This window comes from Acomys russatus, chromosome 19 (assembly GCF_903995435.1).
Source record: "Acomys russatus chromosome 19, mAcoRus1.1, whole genome shotgun sequence".
Classification (NCBI taxonomy): domain Eukaryota; kingdom Metazoa; phylum Chordata; class Mammalia; order Rodentia; family Muridae; genus Acomys; species Acomys russatus.
The window spans coordinates 39,876,862-39,892,940 of record NC_067155.1 but is presented as its reverse complement, the minus strand read 5'-3'; the positions used below and the strand labels follow the sequence as shown (position 1 = coordinate 39,892,940).

At 51.0% G+C, this 16,079-nt stretch overlaps 1 protein-coding gene across 1 annotated transcript; it reads right to left on the bottom strand.

The window, feature by feature from the left end:
- Positions 1 to 755: 755 nt before the first annotated feature.
- On the bottom strand, positions 756 to 11,373 carry Serpine1 (serpin family E member 1). The gene is made up of 10 exons (XM_051161251.1): positions 11,190 to 11,373; positions 10,568 to 10,745; positions 8,766 to 9,040; positions 7,379 to 7,612; positions 5,901 to 6,095; positions 4,976 to 5,174; positions 2,983 to 3,083; positions 2,793 to 2,879; positions 1,469 to 1,552; positions 756 to 1,201 (listed from the first exon to the last, which is right to left on the bottom strand). The coding sequence occupies exons 1-10, from the start codon at positions 11,245 to 11,247 to the stop codon at positions 1,164 to 1,166; spliced, it is 1,449 nt and encodes a 482-aa protein (XP_051017208.1). The 5' UTR covers positions 11,248 to 11,373; the 3' UTR covers positions 756 to 1,163.
- Positions 11,374 to 16,079: the final 4,706 nt, after the last annotated feature.

The following is a 16,079-nucleotide window of genomic DNA, read 5'->3' as shown; positions in this document are numbered from 1 at the left end:
TCTGCTCCTGACTGTATTGGAAAAATTTAAAACCACTTTGCCCTCTCTCAAATTTCTCTCTTCCACCTAATCGTCCCCCCCCCCCCCTTCTTTTAACGTGGGCTGCCAAGCATCACCTTGGCAAGGTCCCTAAGGAAAAGAGCCATGGGAGGTGTCGGGGGGGGGGGGGGGGGGAGGAGGCGGAGGCGGGGGAGTGTTGGGGTAAGGGTGTGCTGGGTTGCCACTAGGCGGCAGTGTGAGCCCCATCACCGGGGCCACCCAGAGGGGCAGGCTTGGAGAGCGATGTGCTCCTGACGTACAGGGATTCAGACCTCCAAATGGGACACCATTTGCCATGGTTTAAATGAAATGCCTTTTCCTTAACAGTGCTTTTTCTCCCCCAACAAGCATACAAAGAGTAAGAACGTGATAAATATTCAAGCACACCCCTGGACTCTCTCCCCTGCAGCCCCACCCTGGAGACTGGGGATGAAGAGCCAGGCATACACACATCTGGCCTTTCTTTCACTCTTCCTCAAAGAAAAAAAAAGTTGTATGGGCTTTTTTAAAAAAAGCTGTGTAAACAAATCACCTACACTCTGAAATAACATATGCATGCTGTGTCATGGGAGGGTACAAAGGGGGCCCTGGAGAAGGCTCAACACCAGGCAGCCATTGGATCTGTCCATCTACTGCCCCCTGGAGCTGAGCGAGGTGGTCACTTCTACAGTGGACTTTTAAGATAGGACAGTGTTTCTTCATTTGGCCTATGCCCACCTGCCATGGCAATGGCAGACAGGAGAGAGGTGGCCACAGTGTGACTGGAACACAAATGACCTTCACCAGAGCGTGTTGAGTGAAAGCCTTGTGGCCCTGCCCTGCTGGGACCTTGGTGGGAACCGGCTCCAAAGGCTGAAATGGTGGAAAGATCCAGGTTTTCAGTGAGTCCTATGGTTTATATTAGAGACCTCTGTGGGACAGGGGTCCCTAGTGAGGGAGTTAGATTCTTTCCGCTTCGAGAGTCTGAGGTCTGGGAGGCTAGTTGGAAAGATTTACCGGCATGGGAGTGAAAAGGAAATGCCTTCTCTCTCTTCCGAAAGAGTCCTTAAGACAGTTCTTTTCTTCAGAGTTTCTGCTTATAGCATCTCCAGTTTTGTCCCAAATGAAGGCTTCTCTTCCTGTTCTCACGGCTCCATCAATTGGCCCATGAAGAGGATTGTATCTGGGAAGAGAAGAATCATGACAGTTGAGAGCTGAGATCTAAAGAGGTGAGCAAGAGTGGCCAAGTGACAAAGCGTGGGGGGGGGTTGACACTGTGTATGACAATGTGTGGGGCTATGACAGAGTGCTGAAAAGGGAATGGAATTGACTAGAATCTTTGCTGAGTCCCCAGGGACTCGAGGGACATCTTCATGGTAAACAGGTGCATAATGATTCTTTTTTTTTTAAGTGCCAGGGGGACAGGAGAATATTACAGAGCTCTGCTCACCTGTCGGATTGTGCCAAACCACAAAGAGGAAGGGTCGGTTCATAATCACCTCTGGAGGGGCCATGCGGGCTGAGATTAGAATGGCTGAAAGAGAAGGGACAATGTGTTAGGGTTAAGGGAATGTTGTCACTGGAGTGATTCCAAGAGATCTAGTGACATCAGTCTATCTGGTGGCAGCACTGGGAGATGAATTTCAGGTGGCTTAAAAGAAACTAGTAGTGGAGTAGGGAACCCAGAGCATCATGCATGCAAGAGTGCTATTGCTAAACCATGCACCCTCAGCCCCTCACTGGGGGATTCTAGGCAGGTGCTCTACCACTGAGCCACACCCCCAGCCCCTCACTGGGGGATTCTAGGCAGGTGCTCTACCACTGAGCCACACCCCAGCCCCTCACTGGGGGATTCTAGGCAGGTGCTCTACCACTGAGCCACACCTCAGCCCCTCACTGGAGGATTCTAGGCAGGTGCTCTACCACTGAGCCACACCCCAGCTCCTCACTGGGGGATTCTAGGCAGGTGCTCTACCACTGAGCCACACCCCCAGCCCCTCACTGGGGGATTCTAGGCAGGTGCTCTACCACTGAGCCACGCCCCAGCCCCTCACTGGGGGATTCTAGGCAGGTACTCTACCACTGAGCCACACCCCAGCCCCTCACTGGAGGGATTCTAGGCAGGTGCTCTACCACTGAGCCACGCCCCAGCCCCTCACTGGGGGGATTCTAGGCAGGTGCTCTACCACTGAGCCACGCCCCAGCCCCTCACTGGGGGATTCTAGGCAGGTGCTCTACCACTGAGCCACACCCCAGCTCCTCACTGGGGGATTCTAGGCAAGGGCTCTACCATCAAGCTACATTCCCTAGTCCTTGGTTTTTCAGGACAGGGTCTCACTTCTTTGAACTTGCATCCTTCTGCCTCAGCCTCCCGAGGCATGGGCCACTGTACCTGTCTTCTGGTGGTTTCTTTGTTCACTGACTATCACCCCTAAAAGTTTTGAGACTTCCTTTGAGCCCCAGTTTCCTATCAATCACAAATATATTTAGAGCTTACTACTATACTAAGCATACCCTTTAAGTCTGCTTCTCACTGCGGCAGTACCTGGGGGAGGGTTGTTTGTTTGTTTGTTTGTTTGTGGGGAGGGGTGTTCTCCTCACATCCCTGGAACTCAGGAGCCGTAAATAAGACAGTTGGGTCCCGGGGGAAGTGGATCGGTTTTCTACTCCGAGAAAAAGGCTGGAGAAAGATAATGATTGGCCTCGCCCTAGGTTTCCTGCAGGGTGATTGCCACCCCAGAGTGGAGGCCTGAGGCTGGCAGAGCCACACTCACCTGTGGAGGAAGACGCCACCGTGCCACTCTCATTCACCTCGATCTTGACTTTTTGTAGAGCCTGTGCTACCGAGAGCTGCTCTTGGTCTGAAACAGAGGACACGAAGGACCCATTAGCCACCACCCTGTCTTCTGTGGGAAAGAAACCCTGACCCGTGGAAGCAAGAATGTGAGGGGGATCGTCTCTTACCAGTAAGACTTGTGAAGTTGGCCTCGGTTGAGCTAAACATGTCAGTCATGCCCAGATTCTCCAGGGGCCCTCTGAGGTCCACTTCAGTCTCTAAGGAGAACCTATGGGCAGCACCAGGGAACAACATTAGTTTGGCCCTCAAATGTTTCTTCTCCTATCACCTACCAGGTACCCTCTATGACAGTGAGACAGAGTAGAAACTGATGTGAGCACGGAGGAAAGAGGCCTGGCTTGTTGTTGTTGTTGTTGGTCTTGACACAGGCTCTCATGTAGCCCAGGCTAGCCCCAAACTCATTATGTAGCCAAAGATGGTCTTGAACTCCTGCTTCTGCCTTCTAAGTGCCAGGTGTGAACCATTATGCCTAGTTTATGTAGCGCTGGGGCTAGAACCCAGGGTCTCAAACAAGTTGGGCAAGCATTCCAACAACTCAACTACATCCCGACCCTGACCTTGAACTTCTGATTCTCCTGCCTCTACCTCCCTAAAATGGCATTAAAAGTCTTTGAAACTTCATTTGGCTAGGAGGTCTGGCCTTTTTTTTTTTTTTTTTTCCTCTTCCTTGCCAGAAACTTCTAATATTAATGAGCATTGTTCAATCTTTCCGCCCCCTCGAATCCGTGACTAATGGCTTTTCCCAAATAAGACAGTAGTCTTGACATAATTGTATTCTGTTTGACTGCAGGAGGGGGACAGGCTCACGTTCCCCCTGTTGGAGCTCACTGTGGTCTGCAGGCTGTTTCAGAGCACGCACTCAGCGAGCCTATGGGGCCCCCCTCTTTGCTTCCCACAAGGGCATGAGTCATTAGTTCCATCTTGATGAGAGAGAAAGACAGGAGAAGAAGGTCAGGATCTAAAGCAACTCAATTCTTCTCTTTCTCCAAGCCTGATATTACAGCATCTGGGAGTTTAGGGGAAGCCTGGGCAGGAGCTTCCCTATAATTCTGGAATTACCCAGCCACAACCTTCTCCACCCCTTTTGATTCTGCAGAAGGATTAGCAGAGAAGAAAAAGGGAAAAGAAATCTGTTTTTTTGGGGGGGGGGTAGGGTGGGGGTGATGGGGGCAGTCTCACTCAGAAGCTGTGACTGCTCCTTTGCCTGGCCTTGGAATCGATGCTTTTCATTGTTTAGTGGGTGAAGGAAGGAGATTGGGTGGGTGGGTGACATTTACGAAGTGGCGTAGAATAATTTAGAAGCCCCTATATACTCATTTCTCTAGCTCCTCTTTTGGCTGGTCGGCTATTTGTTTGTTTGTTGTTTTGGTTTGGTTTGAACTCCTGACCCTCCTGCTTCCAGACCCCTAGTGATGGGGTTGCAGCTACGTGCCATCATGCCCGGTTTATGCGGCAGCGCTAGGGCTCTGTGCATAAGAGGTAAGCACCCTGTCAACTGAGCTACATCTCCGTCCCTTTCCCTGCCTGCCCGCCAAGGCCATGGGGATGGGTCTTGCCCTATATAGCCCAGGCTGGTCTTGAACTCATTATCCTCACGTGCTAGCTCTTCAGGTGTTGGGGTCACAAGTTTTGTACTGCCACGGCTGGTCTCTGTGGTATTGGGTTCAAACCTGGGGCTTCCTGCATGCTAAGTGAGCACTCTACAAACTAAGCCACATCTCCAGCAATCTTGCCCTCACAGCCAAGGCTGGTCTTGAACTCACTATCCTGCTTCTCTCCTCCCCCCCCCCCCCCCCCACCCCCCACCTCTCAAGCACAGGCTTGCACCACTGTGCTCAACTTACTGGGTATTCTGTGCATGGGCTATGTGGGTATGTATTTTTGTAAACTCTCTCTCCTCTCCAACAGTAGAAACAGGCAGAAAGATGATGAAATCAGAAGCCATAATCAAGCCCAGGCTAGAAGCTTTCCCATCATCCCTCCCACGCATGTCCCTTCCTTGTGGACATCACCCATCTGGGAAACCCCACACGGGGACAGTGGCTTTAGGAGAGGTGGTGGATGTCGGGATTAGGGTGTTGGCCAAGTGGGATGGCTTACTTAGGCAGGATGAGGTGGCGGGGCAGTCTGGTCATGCTGCTTTTCCACTGTCTGATGAGCTCAGCATCCAAAATGTCGGTGAGGGCAGAGAGGGGCACCTCCTTTTTGAAAGGTGCTGCGATGAGCATGCTGAGGGTCTCGCCATGGTAGGGCAGTTCCAGGATGTCATAGTCGTGGCCGTCAGGAGTGGTGAACTCAGCTGGGAAGATACCAAGATGGCACCTCGGAAATGGCTCCAGCTCACATGGGTCCCCTCCTAGCCTTCCTCCTGGTTCTCTTGTCCTCTCTCCTTCTGGAAGGGCCAAGCTCTCCATCCTAGTTTTGGAGGTCCTTTAACCCATTCTACACCCCATTCAGATGTTTCCCTTCCCTTTTATTTTTCTGAACTAGCTATGCAGCCAACGATGGCCTTAAACTTTTGCTCCAGCACACCCACTTCATGAGCGCGGAACCCAGGGCTTTACCAGTGCTGGTTGAGCGTTCACCCTAAGCCACGCCCCCACCCTTCCTGTCTATTTTCTCCCTCTCGACCTTTGCTATCTTCTGTCTGACCCCAGCCACAAATTTATCCCCATCCTTATCTTCTCACTCTCAACACCTACACAGCCTTTCCCCCTAGCTGGGCTGGTTGGCCCCAGGTAACTGCACTAGAGACCTCTTAAGAGGAGAGATGGGGTTAAGGGTCAGGCAGATGTGGGTCTGGGAGACCATCTAAGTTTCGGCTTCATCTAGCACGAAAAAAAAAAAAAAACAGTATCTCCTTTCTCCTACTCAGATTATCTCAGTATCTTCTGCTTGGGAAGTCTTTGTGATAACTTGGGTGTGTCCACCTCATCCGCCACCTTCCTCACTATGAGAGGGACGCTGTGGATGTTGCCTAGGGTCTGTCATTGTGAGATGTAGGGACTGGGGGTCTTGGACTCACTGTAGTTGAACTTGTTGGTCTGAGACATCATAGGTACAGAGACGGTGCTGCCGTCAGACTTGTGGAAGAGGCCTTGGCGGGTTCTGGACTCTGAGAAGGGGGTCTTCCACTGGCCGTTGAAGTAGAGGGCGTTCACCAGCACGAGGCGCGTCAGCTGGTCCACAGCTCCCTTGGCAAGTAAGTTACTGATCATACCTAAGGGAAAGCGAGGCCATGAAGAAATGCGATGGTTTTTAAGCATCTTAGATGCTTCCCTTCTATTCCCAGTTCTCAAATGGATGTTTGTTGAAGGGATACAAGAGATGGTGTGGGTTAATGGATCAATCAATTCCAAGAGTCTTGGGGTGTCTTTCAGCTCACTAGTCTCCCTCCCTCTCTCACTCCTTCCTTCCATTCCCCTCCTTCCTTCACGTCTTTCTCCTGACTCCTTTTTCTCTTTAGAGTCCAGACTAGCTCAGGACTCACTCTGTAGCCTAGGATGACCTTAATTCACGGTAATCCTCCTCTTCCTCAGCTTCCTAAGATCTGGGGAGCCACATCCCTGGATTCACCATAATTCTCTGGGCTCTGGAATCCAGTTTGGCATCGGAATTAGAAACCTCTGTCCTCCCTCATTTCTCCTCTTCTGCTGTCCTCTTAAGCTGTAATCTTGGAGGCCCATGCACACTCGTGTTGTACTTACTGCTGTCCTTATTGACATCACGTCTTCCATGTTGGTTTTGCTTTTGTTCATTTGTTTAAAAAATTACTATTATTTTATGTGGGGGGGCAGTATGAGGTATGTGTTGGGGTACATGCATGGCATGGAGGTCAGAGGGCAATTTATTGCTAACTGGTTCTCTCCTTCCATGTTTTTGTGGCCTCCAGGAATCAAAATCAGGCCACTAGGCTCTACAGCAAGAGCCTTTACCTGTGGAGCCATCTTGCTGGTTCTGGTAAGTTTTGTTTGTTTGTTTTTTGCTTTTGTGTGTGGGGTAGCTAGGACTACAGGCATACTGTACTGCATCTGGCTTGAATTAGTTCGTTTTATCTCCCTAGTCTGCTTTTTTTTTGGGGGGGGGACACGATACAGGATCTTGCTATGTATTTCAGGCTAACCCAAAACTCATGACCTTTCTACTGACCTGTGCCACCATACCCATCTGTGTGGTTTTATTTTAAACAGCCCAAGACAAACACAATTCGGGGTTACATCCCAATGGTAGATCATGTGCCTAGAACTCCCCAGTGAGGAGCTGAGGTATGGCTCAGTGGCAGAGTGGCTACTCAGCATGCATGAGGCCCAGGCTCCCATCCTTAGCACCACAAGAGGAAAGAGGAAAGGGCCAGATAGGTATTAGCTATTATACTTTGGTTCTTGAAGCATTTGCCTTTTATCTATGAAGCTGAAGGGGACAGCTGAGGACAGATGAACTTGACACTGAGTTCCCTTTCTCTGCATGAACCCTTGGGACTGGCCCGCTTTCCCCACCGCTTACCTTTGGTGTGCTTTTCCACCCAGTCATTGATGATGAATCTGGCTCTCTCCGCCTCTGAGAAGTCTACCTGCTTCACCGTGGTCCGGAAGAGCTTGAAGAAGTGGGGCATGAAGCCCTGGACCAACTCCAGGTCCCGCTGGACAAAGATGGCGTCCGCAGTGGTGATTTCATCCTTGTTCCAGGGCCCCATGAGCTCCTTGGACAGCCGACGGAGGGCAGGAGCTGTGCCCTTCTCTGCAGAGGAGCCGGGACAGGACCTATTAGGCTCATGTTGAGTCAAGGCCTTCCAAGATGAGCCAGGTTTCCCAAGGAGGGCCCTTCCCCTGTCCAGGTGAATGAGGTTCTCCCATTCCTCCAGGAGTCAGTGATGGAGGTCTCTTGCCAAACTGTAATTTTTTTTTCTCTCTCTCTCTCATCGTCCCTTCCCTCTCTCCTCTTCTTCTTCTTGACCCCATTTTCTGAGACTAGTCTCACCATGCACCTTTGGGTGGCCTGACAGGATGTAGTCTAGGCTGGCCTGGAACTCACAGAGATCTGCCTGCTTCTGCCTCCTAAGAGCTGAAGCTAATGGTATATACAACACCATGCCCAGTTCTCTCTCTCTCTCTCTCTCTCTCTCTCTCTCTCTCTCTCTCTGCCCCCCTTCTTTCTTTTTTTTAGATTTCAAAACAAGATTTCTCTGTGTAGCCCTGGCTGTCTTAGACTCACTTTCTAGACCAAACTGGCCTCAAACTCACCGAGATCCACCTGCCTCTGCCTCCCAGAGTGCTGGGATTAAGCCAGGTGGTGGTGGTGCACGCCTTTAATCCCAGCTCTTGGGAGGCAGAGGCAGGTGGATCCCTGTGAGTTCGAGGCCAGCCTGGTCTACAAAAGGAGCCCAGGACAGCCAAGGCTACGCAGAGAAACCCTGTCTCGAAAAACCAAAACAAACAAACAAACAACAAAAGAAAAGAAAAGAAAAGAAATCTCATGTAATCTGGGCAGTTGCTGGACTCCATACACAGCCAGCTATGAGCCTGAACTCCTGACCTTTCTGCCTCTACTTCCCAATCAGTAATGTGGCTACAAGTATATGCTACCATCTTCTGTTTCATTTGATGTTGCGGATGGAACCCAGGGCCCTGTGCATGCTAGGCAAACTATATCCCCAGTGCCAGGATCACACAGTTCCTGTGTGCTCCATCTACTGGCTGGTACACAACAGACAAGTCAAGGTCAACTGACCCAGAAGTGGGAGAGAAAACGGGGAGTCCCTGGGCTGCAGCTGGACGTGACTTGACTTGGTGATGCTGGAGCCAGCTCCCCTGCCTTCTCTGTTTGTTCTGGACTCCGGTCTGCGAACCCCTCCTGACCCTCTTCTCCACCTCCCACTCTGCCCGTTTCTCACCACTGATTCTGAATCCCATAGCATCTTGGATCTGTTGTTGGGTTTTCCCTGCCGTGGTCAGCTGCAGCATGGCCATCACAGAGGACACCCCATATGGAGAGAAAACCACATTCCGGTCCTTGGAGGCCTGGACCACGTGCCGAAACACTCTCACTCCGAAGTCGGTGGCCTGACGGGCTGCACGGGACTCTTGGAGGTGGAAAGCAAACCCGTTCCCAAAGACCAGAACCAGACCCAGGGTAGTGAGGCAAGCGAGGGCTGAAGACGGCTGCATCCTGGGATAAATGGATAGAGAATCTGATAAGGAGGTGTTTCGGGAAGACTGCCCGGAGGGGGACATGCTGCCTCAGTCATGGAACGGGCTCTCTGTTTGCATCTAGCCTGTAGGAGACTGGTCCAGTACGTTCACCTCCTTTAAGATCCCATCATGCGATTGGATGGTGAGCTCACCCGCTTCTGCCTCTAACCAATTCTTTTAATTTTTTCCAGACAGAGTCTTGTTATGTAACCCAGGCTGGTTTTGAACTCAGGAGATTTTCCTGTTTCAAGTCTCCCCAATGCCGGGGATTACAGGCATGCTTTCCCATTGAGGCTACTTGATGTCTGTCACAGGGCGCTTTCTTTTTTTTTTTTTAAACCGGTGCCAATCTTTTTTTTGCTTTTATTTTGGTTTTTTTTTTCTTTTCTTTTTGTTTTTCGAGACAGGGTTTCTCTGTGTAGCCTTGGCCATCCTGGACTCACTTTGTAGACCAGGCTGGCCTCGAACTCACAGCGATCCGCCTGCCTCTGCCTCCCGAGTGCTGGGATTAAAGGCGTGCGCCACCACGCCCGGCTCTTATTTTGTTTTTTCAAGACAGGGTTTCTCTATGTAGTCCTGGCTGTCCTGGACTCCCTTTGTAGACCAGGTTGGCCTCGAACTCACAGAGATACACCTGCCTCTCTGCCTCCCGAGTGCTGGGATTAAAGGCGTGCGCCACCACGCCCGGCTCTTATTTTGGTTTTTCAAGACAGGGTTTCTCTATGTAGTCCTGGCTGTCCTGGACTCCCTTTGTAGACCAGGTTGGCCTCGAACTCACAGAGATACACCTGCCTCTCTGCCTCCCGAGTGCTGGGATTAAAGGTGTGCGCCACCACCGCCTGGCTTCCCGGTGCGAATCTTAGAAAAACACCCATGTATTTTCTTCTCCCTTCTGCGGGCTTGAGAGACCTTTTGGATAGAGACAGCTTTTGATTTACAAGATTTTTGGGGTCCCTCCCCCGTTATTACAGTCCACCAACTACTGTTTCATTCAAGTTAGCAGTATGAAAATTTCTCTGGGACCACTAGGATGGCCCTGTGGATAAAGGCGCTTGCCACCAAGCCTGACAACCCGAGTTCTATTCCTGGGACCGATGTGGTAGAGAGAAGAGAACTGAAAGTCTTCCTCTGATTTCCACACTGTGGCACATGAATTTGCAGGCAAGCGCGCACACACATACATATAAATGCAATTTTAAGGTTGTTTTGTTTTGTTTTTCTTTTTAAAAGTAAAGTTCCGTTGCTAAGTTGAGAAAAGAGAGGTTTAGCTGAGAGGGGCTGAAAGACAACGTGTTTGCTTCTGAGATGCAGGGGTTAGAAGTGAGGTTTGACTTGACCACCTGTGGCCCTGATTGGACCAGGGTGGACTAAAGGCTGCAGAGCTCCAGAAGAGCGTGGAAGAAGGCGGAGGGAAAATGGGGGCGAGAGACGGAGACTTCTGGGTAGGGATGTTCTCTTCCTTAATTAAGCCTTAGGTGAGAGAGCAAGCTTGCCTTTCTCCTACCTGGAGCTTTCAAAGGTGCCTTGTGATTGGCTCTTCGTTTGGCTTTGTTGGCCGTTGCTCAGCTGCGGTTGGCTGTGTCCCTGCGGGAGGCGGGTGCGCGGCGTCACTCCTTTCGCAGTGCTCTCGGGCTCTGCAGCAGCCTGATCCAGCTGTGCTCTGTGCGCTGGCTGCTGTCTTCCTTTATACCAGATGTGGGCAGGAAATAGATGAACTCATGCTCCGGCCCCACCCACTTTCTAGCTCTGGAAATGTCTGGGCTGCCCGCCCGCCCTGCCCCCTCTCTCCCTCCCTCCCTCCCTTCCCCCTCCCTCTCTCCCTCCCAGGGACTTGCTGGGACATGTGTGTGTGTACGTGTGTGAGAGGGCATGGGGGATAATTGAGCAAACCCCATTGCCTTAATTGGAACATCCCTGACCCTTTGCCTTTGGCTGGGTCTGTCCTCCAGACCCCTAGTGGTACCACAACCTACAATGACTAGTGTTTGGGACTCCCTTCCTTGAGGCTTAGTTTGTTTCAACACAACTCCTGTTTACTTCCCCGCCCCTCCCGCCGCCTCCCTCTTTGGAGAAGCCCACCCCAGACCCTACCAGTGCTGTCTGCCCCTTGTGTGCCCTGGGCTTACCTCCAGGAAAAATCGGCCTAGCCTTCTCTTGGGTTTCTGCCCAGTGGCCAGAGGGCATGAAATGTGCCCTGTGATTGTCTGGGTCCTAGTTCCTGTTGGACTTGAGCCCTGACAGAGAACTTCAGGTTCTTTCTTCCGTCTGCCTCTATGAGCCTGCCAGGCCTGCAGAGAACCACGCTGACTCCCCACACGGGGCCAGACTCTTCTGGGGCCCTGAGGGCTCTCTGTGTCAATAGCCTTGTGCGGCTGGGTTTTGAGGTGTACTGGGTGGGGCGCTGGTGGCTGAATTGGACTACAGTTTTCCGTGGATGGGAACACAAGTTACCACAGAAAGCCTTGTCAAGGAGCAAGGAGTGGTGTGGAAGTTTTGCTGCTCCTGGGAGCAGCCTGAGATGCTTGAGAGCGCACTGAGGTGGTGTTTTCTTAAGATTTTTATTTTTACCATGTATTTGTTTATTTATTAATTGAGACAGAGTCTCACTGTGTATCCCTGGCTGCCCTCGAACTCAAGTCTGGAGCTCTGGCTGGTTTCCAACTCACAGAGGTCGGTCTGCTTCTGCCTCCAGAGTGCTGGGATTAAAGGTGTGCGCCACCGCACCAGGCATCTTTCTTAATTTTTAATTATGTGTGCATGCGTGCGTCCTTTGTGGGTGTGTGCATATGAAAGCTGGGAGGTGTCACATTCCTTGCAGCTGGAGTTACTGGCAGTTGTATGTTGCTCAGTGTGGGCGGTCGGAACGGAACTTAGGTCCTCTACAAGAACAGTATGTGATCTTAGGGGATGAGCCATCTCGCCAGACCCCGAAGGATGCTTTGAAATGTCCTTCTTCTCTGGGTGTAGACACTGGCAGGCTGGAGCCACAGGACCAGGCATAGAAAGAAACAGAATATATAACGCAGTGGGGTTCTGTTCTTAGACCCACCGTGGCGGTCCTGAGGAGGAATTATGACTGCAGAGTCTTTCATGTTTGGGGGACAATCTCATGCTCAAGCAGCCCAGGATAGCCCCAAACTCATTATATAGCTGAGGACAGCCCAGAGACTCTACTCCACCTGCCTCCACGTCCCAACTATTGAACTTTCAGGCTCACACCGCCACACCTGGTTTATGTGGTTACAGGGGCTCGAACCTGGGACTCTGTGCTGAACCAGCTGAACCACATTACCAACCTGACTATCTCATTAGAGAGTGAACATTAGTTAGGACAGCACCTAAGAGGACCAGGCTGGTACCTTTCGAGGTTGGACAGACTCAAAAGCCCTTCGTAAGCCCTAGATACTGTGACTTAGAGGGAGGAATGACTAGAAAAGGCTAAGGTGGTCCTGTGGTGGGGGATGAGGAGAGGGTACTCTTGACCTTGGGGCTCCCATGCTGTCATCTTTTGTATAGGTGATGGGGTTCGCTCAGCAGTATCCATGGAGACAGCTGGCTGGCGAGTCATAGGAAGTTTAGGTGGGCGGTACAGCAGGCATATTTGTTTTGGATTTTCAGTAAACAGATACCAGGGCAACGGGCCCTGCAGAGTTTTCTCACAGAGACCCTGCATCCCCAGGCAGGTGGGGGTGGGGAGGCTGAGGGGAGAAGGAAAACCTCAGTTGGAAACTTAGGCTCATAGACAGGCCCAACCAGAGGGGAGCATTCTGGTCCATCTGCTGCGTGTGTGTGTGTTTTCCCTTTTCTCATCTGTGGCTTGGAAGCCCTGAAGGAGGCTGTTTGGTTAGGAGGGAGAGGCAGATGTTCTTAGCCATCTTTGAGGAAGAAGACACAGCCCGGGCACGTGATACCTCTTAACCCCTAGGTGTGTCTCCAGATGCTTTAGCGGTCAGAGGTGTCCCCAAGCATTCAGAAGTGGGGTGGGCAGGTGGAGATGCAGCTGGGGATGGGGCTCATTGGGTGACCCTCTCTTACTCTGGCTGACATTCTCACATTTTTTTCTGGATCTTCCCCCACTGAGACCACCCATTTTCTGGGGCTGGGCTGGGCTTCGCCAGGATGTAAATAGCTTTGTTCTGACTTGGGTCTGATGTTCTGTTCTGGGCCTCACTCAGGAGAGCTGGGTGGTGGCTCTGTGTCCTTTCTAGGAATGGGAGGATGGGAGTGAGAAGGGGATGATGCTTTTCTTTGGGAATGGAAAGTTTGGCTCTCTCTCTCTCTCTCTCTCTCTCTCTCTCTCTCTCCTCCTCCTCCTCCTCCTCCTCTCTTTTTCTTTGGTGGGGAAGATGCCTCAAATAGAGTCATGCTATATGAGCCTGACTACTCAGAAACCCACTATATGTACCAGGCTGGCCTCAAACTCTCAGCGGTCCTCCTGCCTCTGACCCCCCACCCCCCCTAGTGCTAGAATAACTGGCACGCCCAGCTTTTTTCTTTTGAGACAGGATCTCACTATGTAGACCAGGCTGGCTTTGAACTCACAACCCTCTTGCCTCAGTGTCCCAAGTGCTGGGATGAAGGGACCTTTAAACTAGAGGGACATATGGGCAGCTAGTGGGTGAGTGTTTGAAACCAAGCAATGGGCCTATGAGATGGCTCACAGGGTAAAAGTGCTTGCTGCCGAGTTCAATCCTTGGGACGCACATGATAGAAGGAACACACTGACTCCCATACGTTGTCTTCCAGCGTCCACATATTCTCTGTATCATATGTGTACACATGGACACACATGTATACAAATAAATAACTAAATAAAAATATATAAGTGGAGACACAACCCAGTAGAATGGGACTTCTGGTTTGTTTTTGGTTTTGGTTCTTTTTTTTTTTTTTTTTTTTTCCGAGACAAGGTTTCTCTGTGTAGCCTTGGCTGTCCTGGACTCCTTTTGTAGACCAGGCTAGCCTCAAACTCACAGCTATCCACTTGCCTCTGCCTCCCGAGTGCTGGGATTAAAGGCGTGTGCCACCATGCCCAACAATGATTTTTGGTTGTTTTAACTAGGGTTGCCTAGAGGGTCTGAAAAGCAGACTTGACTACAGTTCCTGCATCTCCTCTTGACCCCTATGACCCTGGAGAGCTAGTCTTCCACAGACACGTGCTTGCGCACATACCCAGGATGCAGCTTCCTGAGGGCTTCCTGGAGGGGGGTGATGTCTTACTCTCCAAGCCTTCTTTGGGGGAACCCTTCTCAGAATCTAACCTGAGTCACAGGCTTGTGTCACTTTCTCTCTTTTTTTTTCTTCCCCTCTAGAACCCCCAAACCGTGTTGGCTTCATCTTTGACCCTTTGGTAAGCGGGGAGGGGTGGGGAGCAATGGACAGAAGGAGAAAAGTCCTTGCTGTTGAAATAACCCTCTGACTTCCCCAGAGGAATCAGAGATAAGAGCGTAAATTACGTGGGACTGTGGATTTCTGGGAAAATTCCAGGATGATCTGCTCAGGAATATGGCTCCATCTGGTTCCTCCACAGGTGGTTCGCAATCGGGGCAGACTCATATTTTCCATGACTGTCCCCTTAACCCCCAACTCCTACCCTTGCCCTCTCTCATAGAGCAGCTGGCTCCACTGGGGCCTGCAGGAGTCATGGTCTTTCTTTGACCTTTGACCCTCCCCTCCCCCATCCCCCCTTTTAATGAATGCATATATGCAGGTCTGAAGACAACGTGTAGTAGTCTGGCTTTCTCCTTCCACAGTGGGGGCCCCAGGGATCGAACTCACAGTGTGGGCATTGGTTGCCAGTGCCTTTATCCGCTGAATTGTCTCCCAGAGCCCCTCCCCGGCGCCCCCCCCATCTTAACTTCTTGCCCTCTTGACCTCTCACTTTGCCCTTCCTTTTTGCGTCTCTCTGTCTCGCTGTCTCTCCCCTTGAGACATCTTGCTCGGTCCCTCTGTCACTCAAGATAAAGCTGTTCTTCACTTCCTCTTCTAGTGTCTCTCTTGCACTTTTTGTCCTGTCTCCTTCAAAGAAGATTGCACTCTCATTCCTTCTCTTCCGTCCTCTGACTCAGTCCCACTTTCCTTCTCTTTTTTCTCCTAGAAATCCCTTTTACAGTCAATTTCAGGCTCCTAGGCTCTTCCTCTGGGAGGGAGGGTCAGCCTCCTGCCAGTTAGTTACACAGTCTCCTTGGAATGCTGGGTCTGGCACTCGCCTCCCCCCCCACCCCATGCCTGATGATTTCACTGGGAGAGCTGGGGGTGGGAGAACACAAGATCCCCCTGCTAACACTAACGCACTGCACTATTTTTGGCCTGGTGGCTCTCCAAACAACACAGTTCTGAAAATAGCTCATGTTTGGGCTGGGCTGTCTCTGCCCTTTCTAGGAGGGAGCTGGGCGGAGTGGTCAGGGTCTTGGCTTCTGTTCATCGGGGTAACATGGCTCCTGGGTAGGCTGATACGGCCTGTCCATATCTGACTTTCTCTTCTTCTAGTTTCATAGACACAGCCCCCTTAAACATTCTGGTTAAATTCAGACTTGCTCCGAGCCCTACAAAATAGCCTGTAGTTGTTGGAATTGACTTTAAAAAAAAAAAAATGTGTGCGTGTGTGTTGTGACGCATGTGTTGGCATGTGTGTCCCAGCACATGTGTCATGATCAGAGGACATTCACAGTTTGGTTCTCTCATTCAACCTGGGCATCAAACTCAAATCACCAGGGTTATGAAGCTTTTTTAACTCCTGGACCATCTTACCAGTTTCTGATAAACACACATACAACCATAGAGTTTCAAAATCGAAGCAGGTAAAAGTTAATTGACTCAGAGAGGCCAAGAGATGAATTATGATCACACAGCAACTGTTCTATAAATGGAAGAATGGTAGCTACGGCCAAGTAAGAGCCTGCCTCCAGGCAGGGATCTGACGCTGGCTGACAGAGGGCTGTCAAGATTACTTAAGTCATCTAGGTTGAGGGATGAGCTGTGGTTGCATAGCAACTGTTCCATACATGGGGGGATGC